At 37.6% G+C, this 15917-nt stretch overlaps 2 protein-coding genes across 2 annotated transcripts; one reads left to right on the top strand and one right to left on the bottom strand.

Moving 5' to 3' along the window:
• Positions 1-1010: 1010 nt before the first annotated feature.
• LOC147789171 (uncharacterized) lies at positions 1011-2297 on the bottom strand. The gene is made up of 3 exons (XM_087118242.1): positions 2217-2297; positions 1523-2102; positions 1011-1420 (listed from the first exon to the last, which is right to left on the bottom strand). The coding sequence occupies exons 1-3, from the start codon at positions 2295-2297 to the stop codon at positions 1011-1013; spliced, it is 1071 nt and encodes a 356-aa protein (XP_086974368.1).
• A 7009-nt stretch (positions 2298-9306) lies between these two features.
• On the top strand, positions 9307-11151 carry LOC111811602 (7-deoxyloganetin glucosyltransferase). The gene is made up of 2 exons (XM_023698533.2): positions 9307-9818; positions 10114-11151. Exons 1-2 carry the CDS (start codon positions 9320-9322, stop codon positions 11052-11054), a joined length of 1440 nt encoding a protein of 479 aa, XP_023554301.2. The 5' UTR covers positions 9307-9319; the 3' UTR covers positions 11055-11151.
• Positions 11152-15917: the final 4766 nt, after the last annotated feature.

The following is a 15917-nucleotide window of genomic DNA, read 5'->3' as shown; positions in this document are numbered from 1 at the left end:
CGAATTACCGAACACATGGGTAAGTTTCACCTTCCTCTGTTTTCTGGGTTTCAACCATCCATTACCCTTCAGTTTCAAATCCTAATCCATTCCCTATCTTGCTTCCCCACCATCTAGCAGACCCTTCTTCATTCCACACCTCCATCTTCCTCTCTTTTCTCCCAAGTCCACCTGTCATTCCCCTCATCCTCCATGGCAGCAGCGAAAGCTGCTGCTGTCTTCTTCTTCTTCTTCTTTTTTTTTTTTTTAACTAATTAATTTATTTACTTATTTCATAATTATCATAATAATAATAATTATTATTATCAGTAATATCAACACAAAAACATACATACCCAAACACACATTATATTATTTTGGATCATTACATAAGTCCATGTTTTTCCGACTAAAATCATCGATGAGGGTCATGAAATATTTCTTGTCACCATTTGATGCTGGAGAGATGGGACCGCATATGTCTGAATGAATCAACTCCAAAATTGCTTGAGCTCTTCTTAATTTTTCGGATGAAAAAGAATTTCTTTCATGTTTTGCTACTACACAGCTCTCGTAAATTTCTGTTGGAAGAGTAATATCTGGCAACCCAGTTACCATTTGTTAGATAAAACCTGAGTTTTTCTTATTTAGATTCACACGATTTCATTAGTTCTACGTTTGACCATTTGACAAACACGTCGAATGGATTAACAAAGTTTTAGACGGCAATTTTGTAGGAAGTGGCACAGATTTAGTTGGCCACTCTCAGGCCATTTTTAGGATAGATTATATTTAAATAGGAAATCTTTTGAGAAGATTTAATCAATCTGATTTTAAGCGCAGTCAAAATTTCAGTCATTCTCTCTCTTTATTATTTTACGCATTTTATTTTTCTTCCAACAACCTCTTGTCGACGATTTCCTCTCACCGAAAAGAAAGGATTTCCCTGGCCGATTATCGAAAAACAACACCATCTTCTTTGAAGACAACGTCTTTAATCGTTTGAAGTGTAGATGACCATACCTAAAATGTCAAAGCCAAGTGGTATCTTCTTTCTTCACCATCAAACTTTTGGCAACGATATTTAACGTCAACGGATATAGACGGTTGGTGGTCATATTCATCTTAGCAATCGATCCTCTTTTGGAGTCATAAATCTCACATTCATCATTTTGGAATGTGATCACATACCCCTTTTCTTGTAACTGACCGATGCTAAGTAAGTTGGCCTTCATATCAAGAATGTAGAATACATTAGAAATAGACTCTACAAATTCATTTCTAGTCTTGATATCTACCGTTTCTTTCCCCATCACTTGGATAGTTGAATTGTTGCCAAGAGAAACCGTAGTATGAAAATTTTCAACTAGAGTTGAGAAGAATTCCTTACAACCTGTCATATGGTTGCTGCATCCAGAGTCTACGACCCATACACCTTGATCTGCAACCTTCATAGCATGGAATGACATTAACAATGTTTCTTCTTCTCTTCTCTCCACAAAATTGGATTGATCTCTTTTCTCCTTTTGGAGCCTGGTATAACATTCATTTTTGTTATGTCCAAAGGCGTCCACATCTGTAGCATTCCACCTTAGACTTGTCAAAGTGTCTCTTGCCTCGTTTCTGACTAGATCTGCTGACCTGCCAACATCTCCACTTCTTTCTCGACTGCCTCTCCCACGACCTCTGCCTCTTCTTTGCCCTCTACCTCTAGGGCTTGAAGTTTCACTTGGTGTGGATATCTTTAAGACTGTCATCTCCTCTATTGCACTTGTACGATTGAGTCTCTGTTCATGTACTAACAGGGAGCGTTGGAGTTCATCTATTTGCATCTCTTCGACATTGTTTGCTTCTTCTATAGAACATACAATGTATTCGAACTTTGGAGTTAGTGATCGCAAAATCTTTTCTATGACCGCAACATCCGTGATTGAATCACTATGCATCCTCGTTTTACTTGCAAGACTCCTACCCTTGTCAATATAAGCATTCACCGTTTCTCCCTTTTGCATTTGGAGAATTTCAAAGTCTCTTCTAACTGCTTGAAGTTGAGCACGCGTTACTCTCATTGAGCCTTGATACTTCCTCCTTATAGAATCCCAAATTTCCTTGGATGTCTTCTTCTGAAGCATGGTTTCCAAGATAGTCCTATCAATGGACTGAAATAAATAGTTCTTGATCTTCAGGTCCTTCAACTTCGATGCTGCCAACAGTTGCTATTGACCAGCTGAGAGTACCTCGCCTTCATTTGGCTCTTCATAACCCGTCTCCACCATATCAAAAAACTCCTTTGATCTGAGAAAATTTTCCATCAACATCGCCCAATGATCGTAGTGACCATCGAATCTCGGGATGGCGGGCTGAACGTAGCTCTCAACTTATTTTTCTGCTGTCATTCTTGCTGCTGCAAGATCGCTCTGATACCAGTTGTTGGTGACAACAAAAATTGAAGTGAAATTGAGAGGAGGAGTGATTTGAATGATTGGAAAGGGAGGTCATTTTATAGGACGGGATTTCATTGCTTCCCGGTGTTGGTTGGGATTTCTGTGGATGAAATTGCTTTCACCTCCTCCTTCTCCGTAGTAACTAAATTTGTTAAACAAATTATACTTTTTCTATCTTTAGAAATGTATCTACTAGTGTCCCTCCGACACATGTAGGTTACGAGGCAGAAAAATGATTATTAAGGTTATCATAATGATGTGATGACCAGGCAAGAAAACGATCATTATGTTTACCATAATGTTGCGACGGTCAGGCACGAAAATGATCATTAAGTTTATCCTAATGCTACGACGGTCGCTATTCCTAAATGGGTGTCCGACATCAACAACTACCAAAGAATGCTCGCTAGAGGATTATATCAGAGTGGCGTAATGGTAAACTCCACGGCGGCTAGAGGATTATATCCTCAATACTCTTTGTACTATCTGTAATTGTACATACCAGAAGTCATCAATATAAATCTCTAGCCACGGAGTTTATCATCCCGGTGTTACCATATATATTTCTTTTTGTTTCTAGCATAAATAATCTTACGTTTGCATCTTCTAGAAATCGAACCGGATCATATTCTTCTAGATTATATCTTTGAGCTTTCGTTATTGCATCTTCACATATTGTAACAGCCCAAGCCCACTGCTAGAAGATATTGTCCTCTTTGGGCTTTCCCTTTTGAGCTAACCTCAAGGTTTTCAAAACGTGTCTGGTAAGAATAAGTTTCCACACCCTTGTAAAGAATACTTCCTTCTCCAACCCAACCGATATGGGATCTCACAATCCACCTCCCTTCGAAGCCCACTGTCCTTACTGGCACACCACCTTGTGTCTACCCTCATTCGGGACTCAGCCTCCTCGCTACCATATTACCTGGTGTCTGACTCTTATACCATTTGTAATATGCTTGATATGTGTGAAATGTTTGATAAGTGTGAAATGTTTGATAAGTGTGAAATGTTTATGATTTATGTTATGATGTGATGCATTTGACAATATGTTTGAGATATGATACGTGTACGGTATGACATGATATGTTGAAAGGCATGATATGTTTACAATATGATACACGTGACATGGTAAGATGTATGATATGAATGACATGCAATAAGATGTTTTGACATGATACACAACCTTGTAATTACATGAAAAGTTATGATAATGATATGATACGAAGGAAAATGCTAGAGGGGTTGTCATACATGACAATGAAAAAGGAAAAATGTTAGGACCTCATGCATCATTGTGTTTTCATGCATCGGCAGATATCCCGTTCTTACGATGGTACGGACGCATATGTTACGAGGCAAAAAATAATCATTATGGTTATCATAATGCTGCGACGAGGCAAAAAAAAATGATATTGTGTTTATCATAATGTTGCAACGGCCAGTCAGAAAAACGATCATTAAGTTTATCCTAATGCTGTGACAGTCATTATTTCTAAACAAGTGTCCGGCATCAACAACTACCAGAGAATGCTCGCTCGACAAGAAAGGGGCCCAGGAAGTGTGCAAACCGACTAGTGGTTCATACTCGCACGTGCGGACTATGTGTAGAACAGTAAATACACATCTAATTAGCTTGTTTAGGATAACGGTCCACGGAACATAGACCGATACGATAGGTCTCACTCATGCTTGTTTAGTTAACGACTATAGGTAAGTAGAAATCTAGGGTCTTTATATAGATAGTGGTGAATATCTCCTAGCTCTGATACCAATTGTTAGGAATCCAACAACCTTCACCATCGGCCAACCCTGACCACTACCACCAAAATTAATTAAAGCATATAAATCTAAAAGCTTAAACATTTTTAAAATACCTTAAGCTTTTATTTGGGATAAGAGAGAAAACTTAAAATAATGGATTATAAGCCTTTAAACATTATAACTCGTTTAGACGTCAACCAAACATTACAATCCTATTATCGAATAGCCTAGCTAAAATCTCAAAACATGAAATTAAATATCGAAGTTAGACTATCACTATCTCGTGACCTCTACAACAAGCATCATCAACCACTAAAGTTGCTCGTACCCTTATCTAAGCACAAGTTTAGAGAAGGTTAAGTATAAAAAAAAATAACCAGTAAATGACATCACTTTTAGGATAAAGAAATACAAGCACGTGCAAATATAGCTATGACTATTATGACTTTTGGTACCTACAATCTTGACTTTTCTTGGGCTCCATTTCTTTTTTAGTAAAAATTAGCTGTACATTACTTTCGTACACACGACATATGCACATGCACATGAATTCACTAGGTGAGCATCACTTTCAGAGTCCCTAAAGATGACTATGGACATGCATACACTCGATCGAGTATAAATAATTCGTGAGTTGAGAAATAATCCAGGTCAACAGTCACACATATACATGAGATCCCATTTATAAAGGGTAATTCAATTGTCTAGAATTAATCATTTCATAGTCAATATTATAGTTTCGAAATTTTCTATTGTCATTTTATTTTAGTTTTATAGCAAGAAACCTCTAGTATATGGGTTTGAATATAATAGTTCTTGTAATAACCTAGAAGAAGAAGAGAAGATAAGAAAAAAAAAATCTAGCAATCAGGCTCGACTCGCACTCTTCTCGTAGATCTCTAATTGCCCGGTTTCTTTCGCTCATTCTCTCCCAAGCCCCAGTCTCAATCTCATGTCTTACTTATAAAATTTATCGTCACCGTCCTACTCCCACAATTCTGGTTCCGATCATCGCGCTCTCTCTAATACTCTTCACACTAGCGAACATCATGGTTTTATGCTTTATTCATAATTATTTTTCATCAATTCACTCTAAAAAATTAGGAGAAAATATATTTTAGAAATATGTTAGAAATTCTATCTTACCCTTGTGATATTTGACAAATGGTAGTTGCGTTCATGATATAGGGTTTGGAATTTCTTCGATTTAGGTTAGTTTTTTCTCTCATTGATATACAATTATGTCAATTTTTTATCGGTCTGTTTGGTTTAGGGCTATCTCGAACATTTTAAGTAAGATTCATGCATGTCAACGTACTTGTGGAAGGTTACATTCTCGAACTAAGTGATTTTCCTATTGGTTGACTTTAGAACTAGGTTAGGTATGTATTCATTGTGGTGATTTGTGTTGTGTGGGATTTATATAATGGTTGTGCATGCATTTACTACGTTGTTGAAAATTAAATTTGGGACTTCATTCACGTACTCAATGACGCAAGTAATTTGGCACAAAATACCCACTAATTTCATAATATCGTATGTAGGAATGGTTTGAATTCACCGACTGGGTGGACAATTCTATATGTAACGATTGTATTTTTTCTATTGAAATAAAGTCACTACTACATACATGACTTAATTACAAAACATGTAAAAGTCTGAGCAAGGTTAGATGTGTGGTACTTCTCCACGCATGCACACATGGACACATTAAGTAGACTCGTGTATGTACCTCCTGGGTCTAGCTTGTTGGGCTGAACATGCTGACGCGTCACCAGACACCACATAGGAAAAGACCCGTATGATATTATGGTGAATATAAATATCAGAAGTACGTGTCTGTACTAACATACCATAACGAAAAAGTATCCCAATACACATAACACACATAAATGTATAAGATTTCTTTGGCTTAAAACCATACCATATATAAAAAATAAAAAAAAATAAAAAAAAATAGTTTGTTCTTCTTTTCATTCATGTCATAATGCACCAAGTGTATGCATAGTCATGCATCATCATTAATAAGGGTATAAACCTATAACATTGCCTCTCATTGGAGTAATGAACACCAAGACTCCTACATAAAAACGATCATTGAATTGATATAATCAATTAGCGAGTTAATTGACCACTAAGTCATAAGTATTTTTACTGAACAAATTTATCTTTCCTTAGATGCACGTTGTTGATTGTGTATACGTATTTAATACCAATAGAGGATTACTTGTGGAGTAATTTTAATACATACATTTTTTTCAATTTTTTCAGTTAAGGGCAATGAGATACAAAGTATATGATGAGTTCGGTCTCTGACTATACCATAAAGTCTATGATATCGTAAAAAGAGAAGTAGCCCTTTGGTTATGTACACACAAAATGCATGAGGTCCCTACTGTTTCTCATCTCTAAAACATCTTTATGACACAATCTTAATTCTATCATTATACCAAGTAATATATGTGTATTAGTCTTCATACTTTCATCATTTTTAACATTTTCTAGGGTCGTATCCTAGGAAAACATCGTTATTTATGATGGAAATTAACGCCATATTAAAGAAATATCATCATCTTACATCTTCATATTAGCATGCATTGTCATCATCATACAACGTCATATATAACACATCATAATCACGTAAACCATCATCAGGCATCATCATATAACTCATACACGTCATCATACGTCATATATCATAAATCATCATCAACATCATGCGTACAAAGCATAAATGACACGTGCAGGTGCCACTAGGCACATGTCGTTCAGTCTATCCTATAGTAAGGCCACTTACTTGGTTGGTCTTAGTTAGCATTTTCCTAAGTTCGAGTACACGAATCTTTCGTCCCTCGAAGTTGTTTCATATGTCACCGGAAGTCGTTTTCTAATAGGTTGTCCATTTCATTTCGTTAGTATTTTCCAATTCTAATATAATTTAACTTGAATTTTGTGAAATAGGGCATCATACCGACCTTAATCACCTTAATTAGGGTCAAAATCAGCTTCGAAAGGGTTAGAACGGTGGAAAATAGTATATTTGTCTTTTACCGAGTCGAGGAGCCAATTTTTGAGTCCCAGAGCCGAGTCCAGCTGATTAAAGCCGCTGGGGTCTAGGGCGTGCCCGGCTGCAGGCATGACACATGTCATCGTGGAAGAGGAACACGTCGTAGTTTACCTCTCGGGTCGAGAGGTGGGTTCAGGTTGCCATCTCGGACACGCAGGCTGCAAGCATTTGAACCGAGGTGTGGGCTTCTGCGGTTTGGGCTAGTTGTACGTTTTGGGTTGCAGCTTCATGTGGGTCGAGGCTGATAGACTGTCAGTGGGTTTTGGACTGATACCGATCCAAATCCAAATCTGATGTGGTCATCTTCTCTGTTAGCCTCTCCTCTTCACTCCTAGTACATATTATGGATGGTGAGTACCTACAACAACCTAGATCTGTGAGGTTTAAAAATCTGATACCCAAGTCTCATTTTCGACCAAGAGAATCGTTGTCGAGGCGTGAAACGTACTTTGGGTGTACGTGCAGTCATCAGTGATCCCTTCCACGGTGTGGATTGGTTGTTTTCAACGTCGAAGTTGTGCGTTTGGCCTCATCGGAATTCGTTCGTAATATTTCTCTCTCTCGTTCTCTCTCCCAGTATTCCTCTCTTGCAAATGATATGAGAGCGTTGTTAAGATCTGTGGGTCGTGTTTTTGCATGTTGTGGAGTTGGGGGGAGTGTGTGGATCAACATTCTTTTTTATACGACCGATACATCAAGGGAAGAGATTTGAAGGTATTTGCTATGATTACGAGAAGAAGAGCCACGTGTCCAAATGGGGTTGAAATGGTATTCCTAGCCTTACACTATGTATCATTCAAAATTTCAATAATTTTTAATAATTAAAGGTAGATTTGTTATCCTTAAAAATATTAATTAATTAATTAATTAATTCAGTTTAGGAATATTACAAATAGTATTAGAGCACATCGAGAGGTGTGCCAGCAAGTACATTGGGTCCCTAAAGAGGTGAATTGTGAGATCCCTCGTTGATTGGAGAGGGGAATGAAACATTTCAAGGGTATAAATGGTATGAGAGGCAGAAAACCAAGCCCCAAGGGGTGGATTGTGAGATCTCACGTTGGTTGATGAGGGGAACGAAACCCTTCTTACAAGGGTTTCAAGACACATTTTAAAATTATGAGACTGACAATGATACGTAACGGACGGGGAATGAAACCCTTCTTATAAGGGTGTGGAGACGCATTTTAAAATTGTGAAGCTGACAGTGATACGTAAAGGACCGGGGAACAAAACCCTTCTTATAAGGGTGTAGAGACGCATTTTAAAATTGTGAAACTGATAGTGATACGTAACGGACCAGGGAACGAAACCTTTCTTATAAGGGTGTGGAGACGCATTTTAAAATTGTGAGACTGACAGTGATACGTAACGGACCAGGGAACGAAACCTTTCTTATAAGGGTGTGGAGACGCATTTTAAAATTGTGAGACTGACAGTGATACGTAATGGACCAAGGAACGAAACCCTTCTTATAAGGGTGTAGAGACACATTTTAAAATTATGAAACTGATAGTGATACATAACGGACCGGAGAACAAACCCTTCTTATAAGGGTGTAGAGACGCATTTTAAAATTGTGAAACTGACAGTGATACGTAACGGACCGGGGAACGAAATCCTTCTTATAAGGGTATGGAGATGCATTTTAAAATTGTGAGACTGACAGTGATACGTAACGGACCGGGGAACGAAACCCTTCTTATAATCGTGTGGAGATGCATTTTAAAATTGTGAAACTGACAGTGATACGTAACGGACCGGGGAACGAAACCCTTCTTATAATCGTGTGGAGACGCATTTTAAAATTGTGAGGCTGACAGTGATACGTAACGGACCGAAACAGACAGATAATATCAACTAGGAGTAGAATTGGATCGTAACAATCTTACCATATATTTTTGTCCAATGGGACCAAATTAATTTGTGGGCACAAAGATGTGAAGATTTTGGAAGCTTTAGAAAAGAAGAAAAGTAATGTCGTTTTGCTTCACTTTTCAACGGCTTATAAAACGTCTTTCATTCAAACAAAACCAGTTTGTTACCCAAAGAAAGAGAGTCAAAGATGGGTTATTCAATCTCACCAAATCACAAACCCCACGCCATTTGCATCCCATATCCAGCTCAAGGCCATCTCACCCCTATGCTCAACTTAGCCAAGCTTCTTCACCAAAAAGGCTTCCACATAACATTCCTCAACACGGAGTACAACCATCGGCGGCTGCTCGAGTCGCGAGGCTCGAACGCTGTCCATGGCTTGCTAGATTTTCAGTTCAAAACTATCCCCGATGGCTTACCGTACTCGCACGCCAACGCCACACAACATATCCCTACACTCTGGGACTCCATCACCAAGAACGGCTTAGCTCCTTTGTGTGACCTTATTTCTATTGCCAATCCGCCCATTACCTGCCTTGTTACCGATGCGGTTATGTTCTTCGCTGTGTCGGCTGCCAATAAGTTTAACATTCCTTATGCCTTGTTCTTTACTACAAGTGCTTGTGGCTACTTCGGTTACTTACAATATTCTAAGCTTGTGAAGCACAGTTTAATCCCGCTAAAGGGTATGATTCTTCGATTCTTAATTTTCTTCAATTTTCATATTTTTTAAACGTGATACTAATGTTGTTTCGGGATATTTTTTAGAAAAAGTTTTTAAAAGAAATTTAAGGATATTAAGGTATTTTTAAAACTATTTTAATTTTTTTTAACCACAAGGGTATTAATGAAAATTTTTAAAGTTTAATAAATCTATGCGTGTTAAAATCTTCCCGTACAAAAACTATATTTTTACAACTAAACGTTAATTATGATTCCAAAAGTTAGATAATTCAATATATAATTTTCTTTGGTTTACAGATACAAGTTGTCTGACCGATGGATATCTAGAACAAACAATAGAATGGACTCAGGGAATGAAAACTATACGATTGAGGGATCTTCCTACCCTTCTTAGAACAACGGATCCAAACGATATCATGTTGAATCTTATGCTACAGACAATGAAAACATGCAGAGAAGCTTCTGCAATGATCTTGAACACATATGATGAACTTGAACTGGATGTATTAGAGGCTCTCTCTTCCATCAATTCTCTTCTTTACACTATTGGTCCACTTCACTTGCTTGCCAACCAAATAGAGGATGAAAAACTAAGAGAAATTGGGTCGAATCTTTGGGTCGAGGAATCCGAGTGCATAGAGTGGCTGAACTCGAAGGAACCCAACTCGGTGGTTTACGTAAATTTTGGTAGTATAACGGTGATGACACCGGAGCAACTGATTGAGCTTGCTTGGGGATTAGCCGACACTGGGAAGCCATTTCTATGGATTATAAGACCAGATATAGTTATGGGAGATTTGGCCATTTTGCCATCTGAATTTGTGGTAGAAACTAAAGATAGAAGCATGATAGCAAGTTGGTGTTGTCAAGAACAAGTGTTGAACCATCCTTCAATTGGAGGGTTTCTAATGCATAGTGGGTGGAATTCAACGCTTGAGAGTATCTGTGCTGGTGTGCCGATGATCTCGTGGCCTTTCTTTGCTGAGCAGCAGACCAACTGTCGTTATTGTTGTACCGAGTGGGGCATTGGCATGGAAATTGATAGCAATGTCAAAAGAAATGAAGTGGAGGAGCTTGTGAGAGAGCTTATGGATGGTGAAAAGGGCAAGAAAATGAAGGAGAATGTTATGGACTTGAAGATTAAAGCTGAAGAAGCATGTGTTCGTGGTGGGTCAGCTTACAAGAACTTGGACAAATTGATCGATGAAGTTCTTCTATCAAATATGAAGACGTTGTAGTTCGAATAATAAACTATCGAAGAACGGTAGGGTTTGTCCAATAAATTTTTCTATAATTGTTTTGTCATAATGAAATCTTTTAATTATTGTTGTTATAGCTTTGGTATCGATGAAAAAAAAATATGTATGCTCTTAATAATCAACCTAAATTCAAATTATTTGTGATGGACTAGGTAAGATGGTTGGCTATAATATTTCATTTTGGTAGAATTGAAAATGTTTTTTTTTTTTTGTTTCTTGAGGTGTATGTCAAACTTGAAAACCTCGAACAAACCCAACCTACATCATAAGGGTTGGATTAGATTAGATAGAGTTCGAGTTATTTTTCTAGAACCGAACCAGTTTAAGTTTCGAGTTTTGGAAGTAATGTTTGAAAGTTTGTAACACAATTGTGGCACTACATTATAGCAAACTTCTCAATTGACCACCTTTACGTGACAAACGTTGTACTGACACTTCTCTGGTGTTGTTGTAGCTTCATTCTCTATATCACTCACGTTCAACCTGAAACTCTCTTCTCTTGGGATGTTGGTCTCGACACTCTTGTGATGCCACCCACCTTAGGTACTAGGTGATATCTCAAGGAATACACATGTGCTCGTTTGTTAGAGCACTTTTACGAGGTAAGCAACTCATTTCTCGAGCTCTTCCTTACTCAACTCAACTGATCTCTCACAACGACGTCGTCAACTCGTATTGTCTTGCGTCGTGCACAATTTTGCCCTTGGCTAACACATGTCTCATCTGACCCTCGACTTCTTTGTTTGCAACCATTAACATTATTCTTCTATTGCGAATGACTCTTTGGAGGCACCTTGGTACACATTCTGGTTATCGATTTGCCCAATTTCAAAACTCTAAACCTTTTGGTAAGTGAGCTTGGTACACCTTCGAATTATCGAATTATCGAATTGCCCAATTTCAAACTCCCAAGCCATTGGCAAATGAGCTTGGTTCGTGCTAAGACTCCTCCTCAGGGAGTCTAGCTTCGACCCACAAAGCTAATATTTATTCTGACTTGCAACTGGCATACTCAATGTGGCACTTATGACACACTTGTAAACTCTTCATTCAACCTTTGTGTTAATTTTCCTAACTACCTTGTTCGACTTAAACACACAAATTGTGGCTTTGATACTAATTGTCATGGTTGTACATTTTAAACTGTGTGACGTCATGATCTTGACACACTTATGACAAGTATTAAGGAAAACTTAAGCTTCATTTACATTTTTTTACCGTCTTGTGGTTTCGTTGGTCCTTAGGTGAGGTTCTCCTTCGTCAACTAAACATAACTCGTGCAAAATTCAAGCTTGTTCTGCCACACACGTTGCCCTTGTGTGCATGTTCAATCATCGGCAACTCTAGCAAACTTGCCTCTACACTAGGCAAAATCATTCGGTTTGATCTCACCTTTACTCTAGCTCAAGGTCTCTCATGTGCAAGTCGCATCTTAGTCATCATCTTGGTTTCCAACAACATGACCCATTGATGCCATCCTGTAACAACCCAAACCCACCACTAGTAGATATTGTCTGCTTTTACCCGTTACATATCGCCATCAGACTCACAGTTTTAAAGTGTGTCTGCTAGGGAGAGGTTTCCACCCCCTTATAAAGAATGTTTCTTCCCCTCTCCAACCGATATGAGATCTCAATCCAACCCCTTGAGGTCCAGCATCCTCGCTGGCATACCAACCGGTTGTTTGACTTTGATACCAACTATAACGATCCTATTTTTCTACTGAATTAGAGTCGCTACTACATGCATGACATGACTGTTAACTCTGAAAATATTCATTTCCAATATTTCAAAAACAATGTCATAGACACGTTAGAAATAAAATCCTTAAATCAATCCAAAAACATATAAGAAATGAGAATGAACAATATATAAAAAACTAGAAGACAAAACGCCCTAATCTAATCAAGGAATATAAATAAGATGAAACACAACTACCATAACACTGGTTCCATGGTCTTCACGCGTCGCCTCCGTCATCCGTATAGGGGTGTCTTGCATTTACATGAAATGTAAGAGTAGCCCGTCATTCGTATAGGGGTGTTTGCCTTTGCGTGAAATGTAAGAATAGCACATGACTTAGTGTTTTAATAAAAAAGAAAAAATGATATCAAATCCAAGTTTCAATCTTCAAACCTATGGGTTATGGCCCACCATGCTTGAATACATACCTTGACTAGAAATAGCTTTCGACTCCTTTGTTATTGAAAAAACAAGTAGAACCTATGGATTATGGGCCCACCACGCTTCGGTGCACCCACGGTCTCAATCCTTTATTTGATTGAATGCATACATTGACAGAAATAGTACGGTCCATTTTTTGAATCCATTATAGTTTTCATCTCCTTTGTTAAAAACATCAAAAGCTACACTTTATATATCAAAGCCACATTTTGATCTTGGGATTTGTGAGTTATGGGCCAACCATGCTTCCGCTGCGCCACTCTGATTAGTTCATATAGAAATAAACCACCATGTTTCCGCTGCGCCACTCTGATTACTTCATATAAAAATAAAAGCCACTATGCTTCCACTACACCACTCTCTCATTAGTTCATATAAAAATAAAAAGTCTCAATCTAGGAAATAGTTGGGTCCATTCTTTAAATCCATTATAGCTTTCCTCTCCATTGTTATTTGAAAAAACAAGAATAAAAAAGCTACACTTTTATATATCAAAGCCAAGTTTCAATCTTGGGACCTGTGGGTTATGGGCCCACCACGCTTCCGCTACGCCACTCTGATTAATTGATGTATAAAAAAGTCTCAATCCATTCTTCAAATGCATATATTGACAAGAAATAGTTCAAATAAGAATTAGTATGAGCTTGGGTTATGATAGACCACGCCTTCCGCTGCGCCACTCTGATTAGTTGATATATAATTCAAACAAGAATCACGAGCTACACTATCATATATCAAAGCGAAGTTTCAATCCATTCTTTGAATGCACATATTGACAGGAAATAGTTCAAACAAGAATCACGAGCTACGCTATCATATATCAAAGTCAAGTTTTGATCTTGGGACCTGTGGGTTATGGGCCCACCACGCTTCCACTGTGCCACTCTAATTAGTTCATATAAAAATAAAAAGTCTCAATCCGTTATTTTAAATGTATACATTGACAGGAAATAGTTCCTAGGGTTATTATGGGCCCCACGAGGTGTCATAGTTCAGTATGCTATTATATATAAATAGTCAAGTTTCAATCTTGGAACTTGTGGGTTATGGGCCTACACCACGCTTCCGCTGAACTATCAGAGCCAAGTTTCGATCTTGGGACCTGTGGGTTATGGGCCCACCACGCTTCCGCTGCGCCACTCTGATTAGATGATATATAAAAAAAGTCTCAATTCATTATTTGAATGCATATATTATCACCAGCTACACTATTATATATCAAAGCCAAGTTTCAATCTTGGGATCTATGGGTTATGGACCCACCACATTTCCGCTACGCTACTTTGATCAGTTGATATATAAAAATGTCTCAATCTATTGTTTGAATAGATATATTGATAGGAAATAGTTCGGTCCATTCTTTGAATCCATTAGCTTTCATCTTCTTTGTTATTGAAAAAACAAGAATCAAGAGCTACACTATTATGTATCAGAGCCAAGTTTCAATCTTGGACCTGTGGGTGCCGTTGTGCCACTCTGATTAATTAATATATAAAAAAATAAAAATAAAAAGTCTCAATCTCCTCTGTGAGACAATCTTTTTAATGAAGACAAATAACTCTCGAGCACTTTATGTAGTCAACAATATATTCATATTTTTGTCATTTGAGCGAGCGGAGTAGAAGTGACTTAGCAATGCTTTCTCGTGTTGTTCCCAACTATTTATTAACTCAAAATCTAGAGTAGTATGCCAATGAAATTGTTGAACTTTGAAGTTAGTAGATTGACATTCTAAGAATATCAATTCTCTTAGTATATAGGACGCGGTGAATACAAAGGTATTCATAAGGATATTGAAATATCTCGTACATTACTAGAAGGAGCCCGGGTGGAGAACAAAAATGAAGGAATCCAGTTATGTAATAGGGTGGATCCCTAAAGAGTAGGAATCTTGTTGCGAATCGTAAGGTTGTGAAGGAAAAATTCACACCCTATATGATTGTGAGACCAACTATACCCACAGACCCATAAGCCCTCGAGGTGAGTTCAAAACGACAATGTGGAAAATACTCCTCTTACTTTTAAGACTATTACTACATACACGTCATAACATTTTACACGATTTCATACTTTCAAATTTATTGAACTTAAATGAAGTTTTTTTTTTTTTTTTTAAAGTTTTATCAATTCTCGGGAGGCGATTAACTTGTACTAATCACATTCTCCATCGCTTCATTGAGTACTAATCACATGTCTGATTTGAGATTCTTTCAATCCTCGAGGAGGGTAATTACCCTGTACTAAAAAAAAATCTTGCACTAATAATAAACTTTGCCTCGTAAGTACCTTCAACTAAAAAATAGCTAATCTTCATCGAAATTAGTCACACAATTTACAAAAAAGAGCTTACATCTTTGTTACACTTAGTTGTAACGATGTACATGGTCCAGATTAAGTTGGGTTGAAGGATTTTTTTTAAACCAACCCAAAAGTTGAAGTTGGTTGGATTGGTAATCCAAACCAACCCAAAAATTTTCACAACCCAAAATGCTAATCCAAAAGTTTAAAATCATAAGAGCGAAGAACGAAAAAGTATCCATAAAAAATTTTGGAAGTAGAAGGGCCCCAATGAGATCTAAATCTTATTTTTACCGTTCTTTTTTTCAGAATATTGCATCATAAATGTAGAGTGAAAAAAAAAAAGTATAAGCCCTACCA

The sequence above is a fragment of the Cucurbita pepo genome, chromosome 15 (genome assembly GCF_057944985.1).
Source record: "Cucurbita pepo subsp. pepo isolate OVF chromosome 15, ASM5794498v1, whole genome shotgun sequence".
Classification (NCBI taxonomy): Eukaryota; Viridiplantae; Streptophyta; class Magnoliopsida; order Cucurbitales; family Cucurbitaceae; genus Cucurbita; species Cucurbita pepo.
Note: the sequence above shows the minus strand (reverse complement) of the source record. Positions and strands in the feature narration are given on the sequence as shown.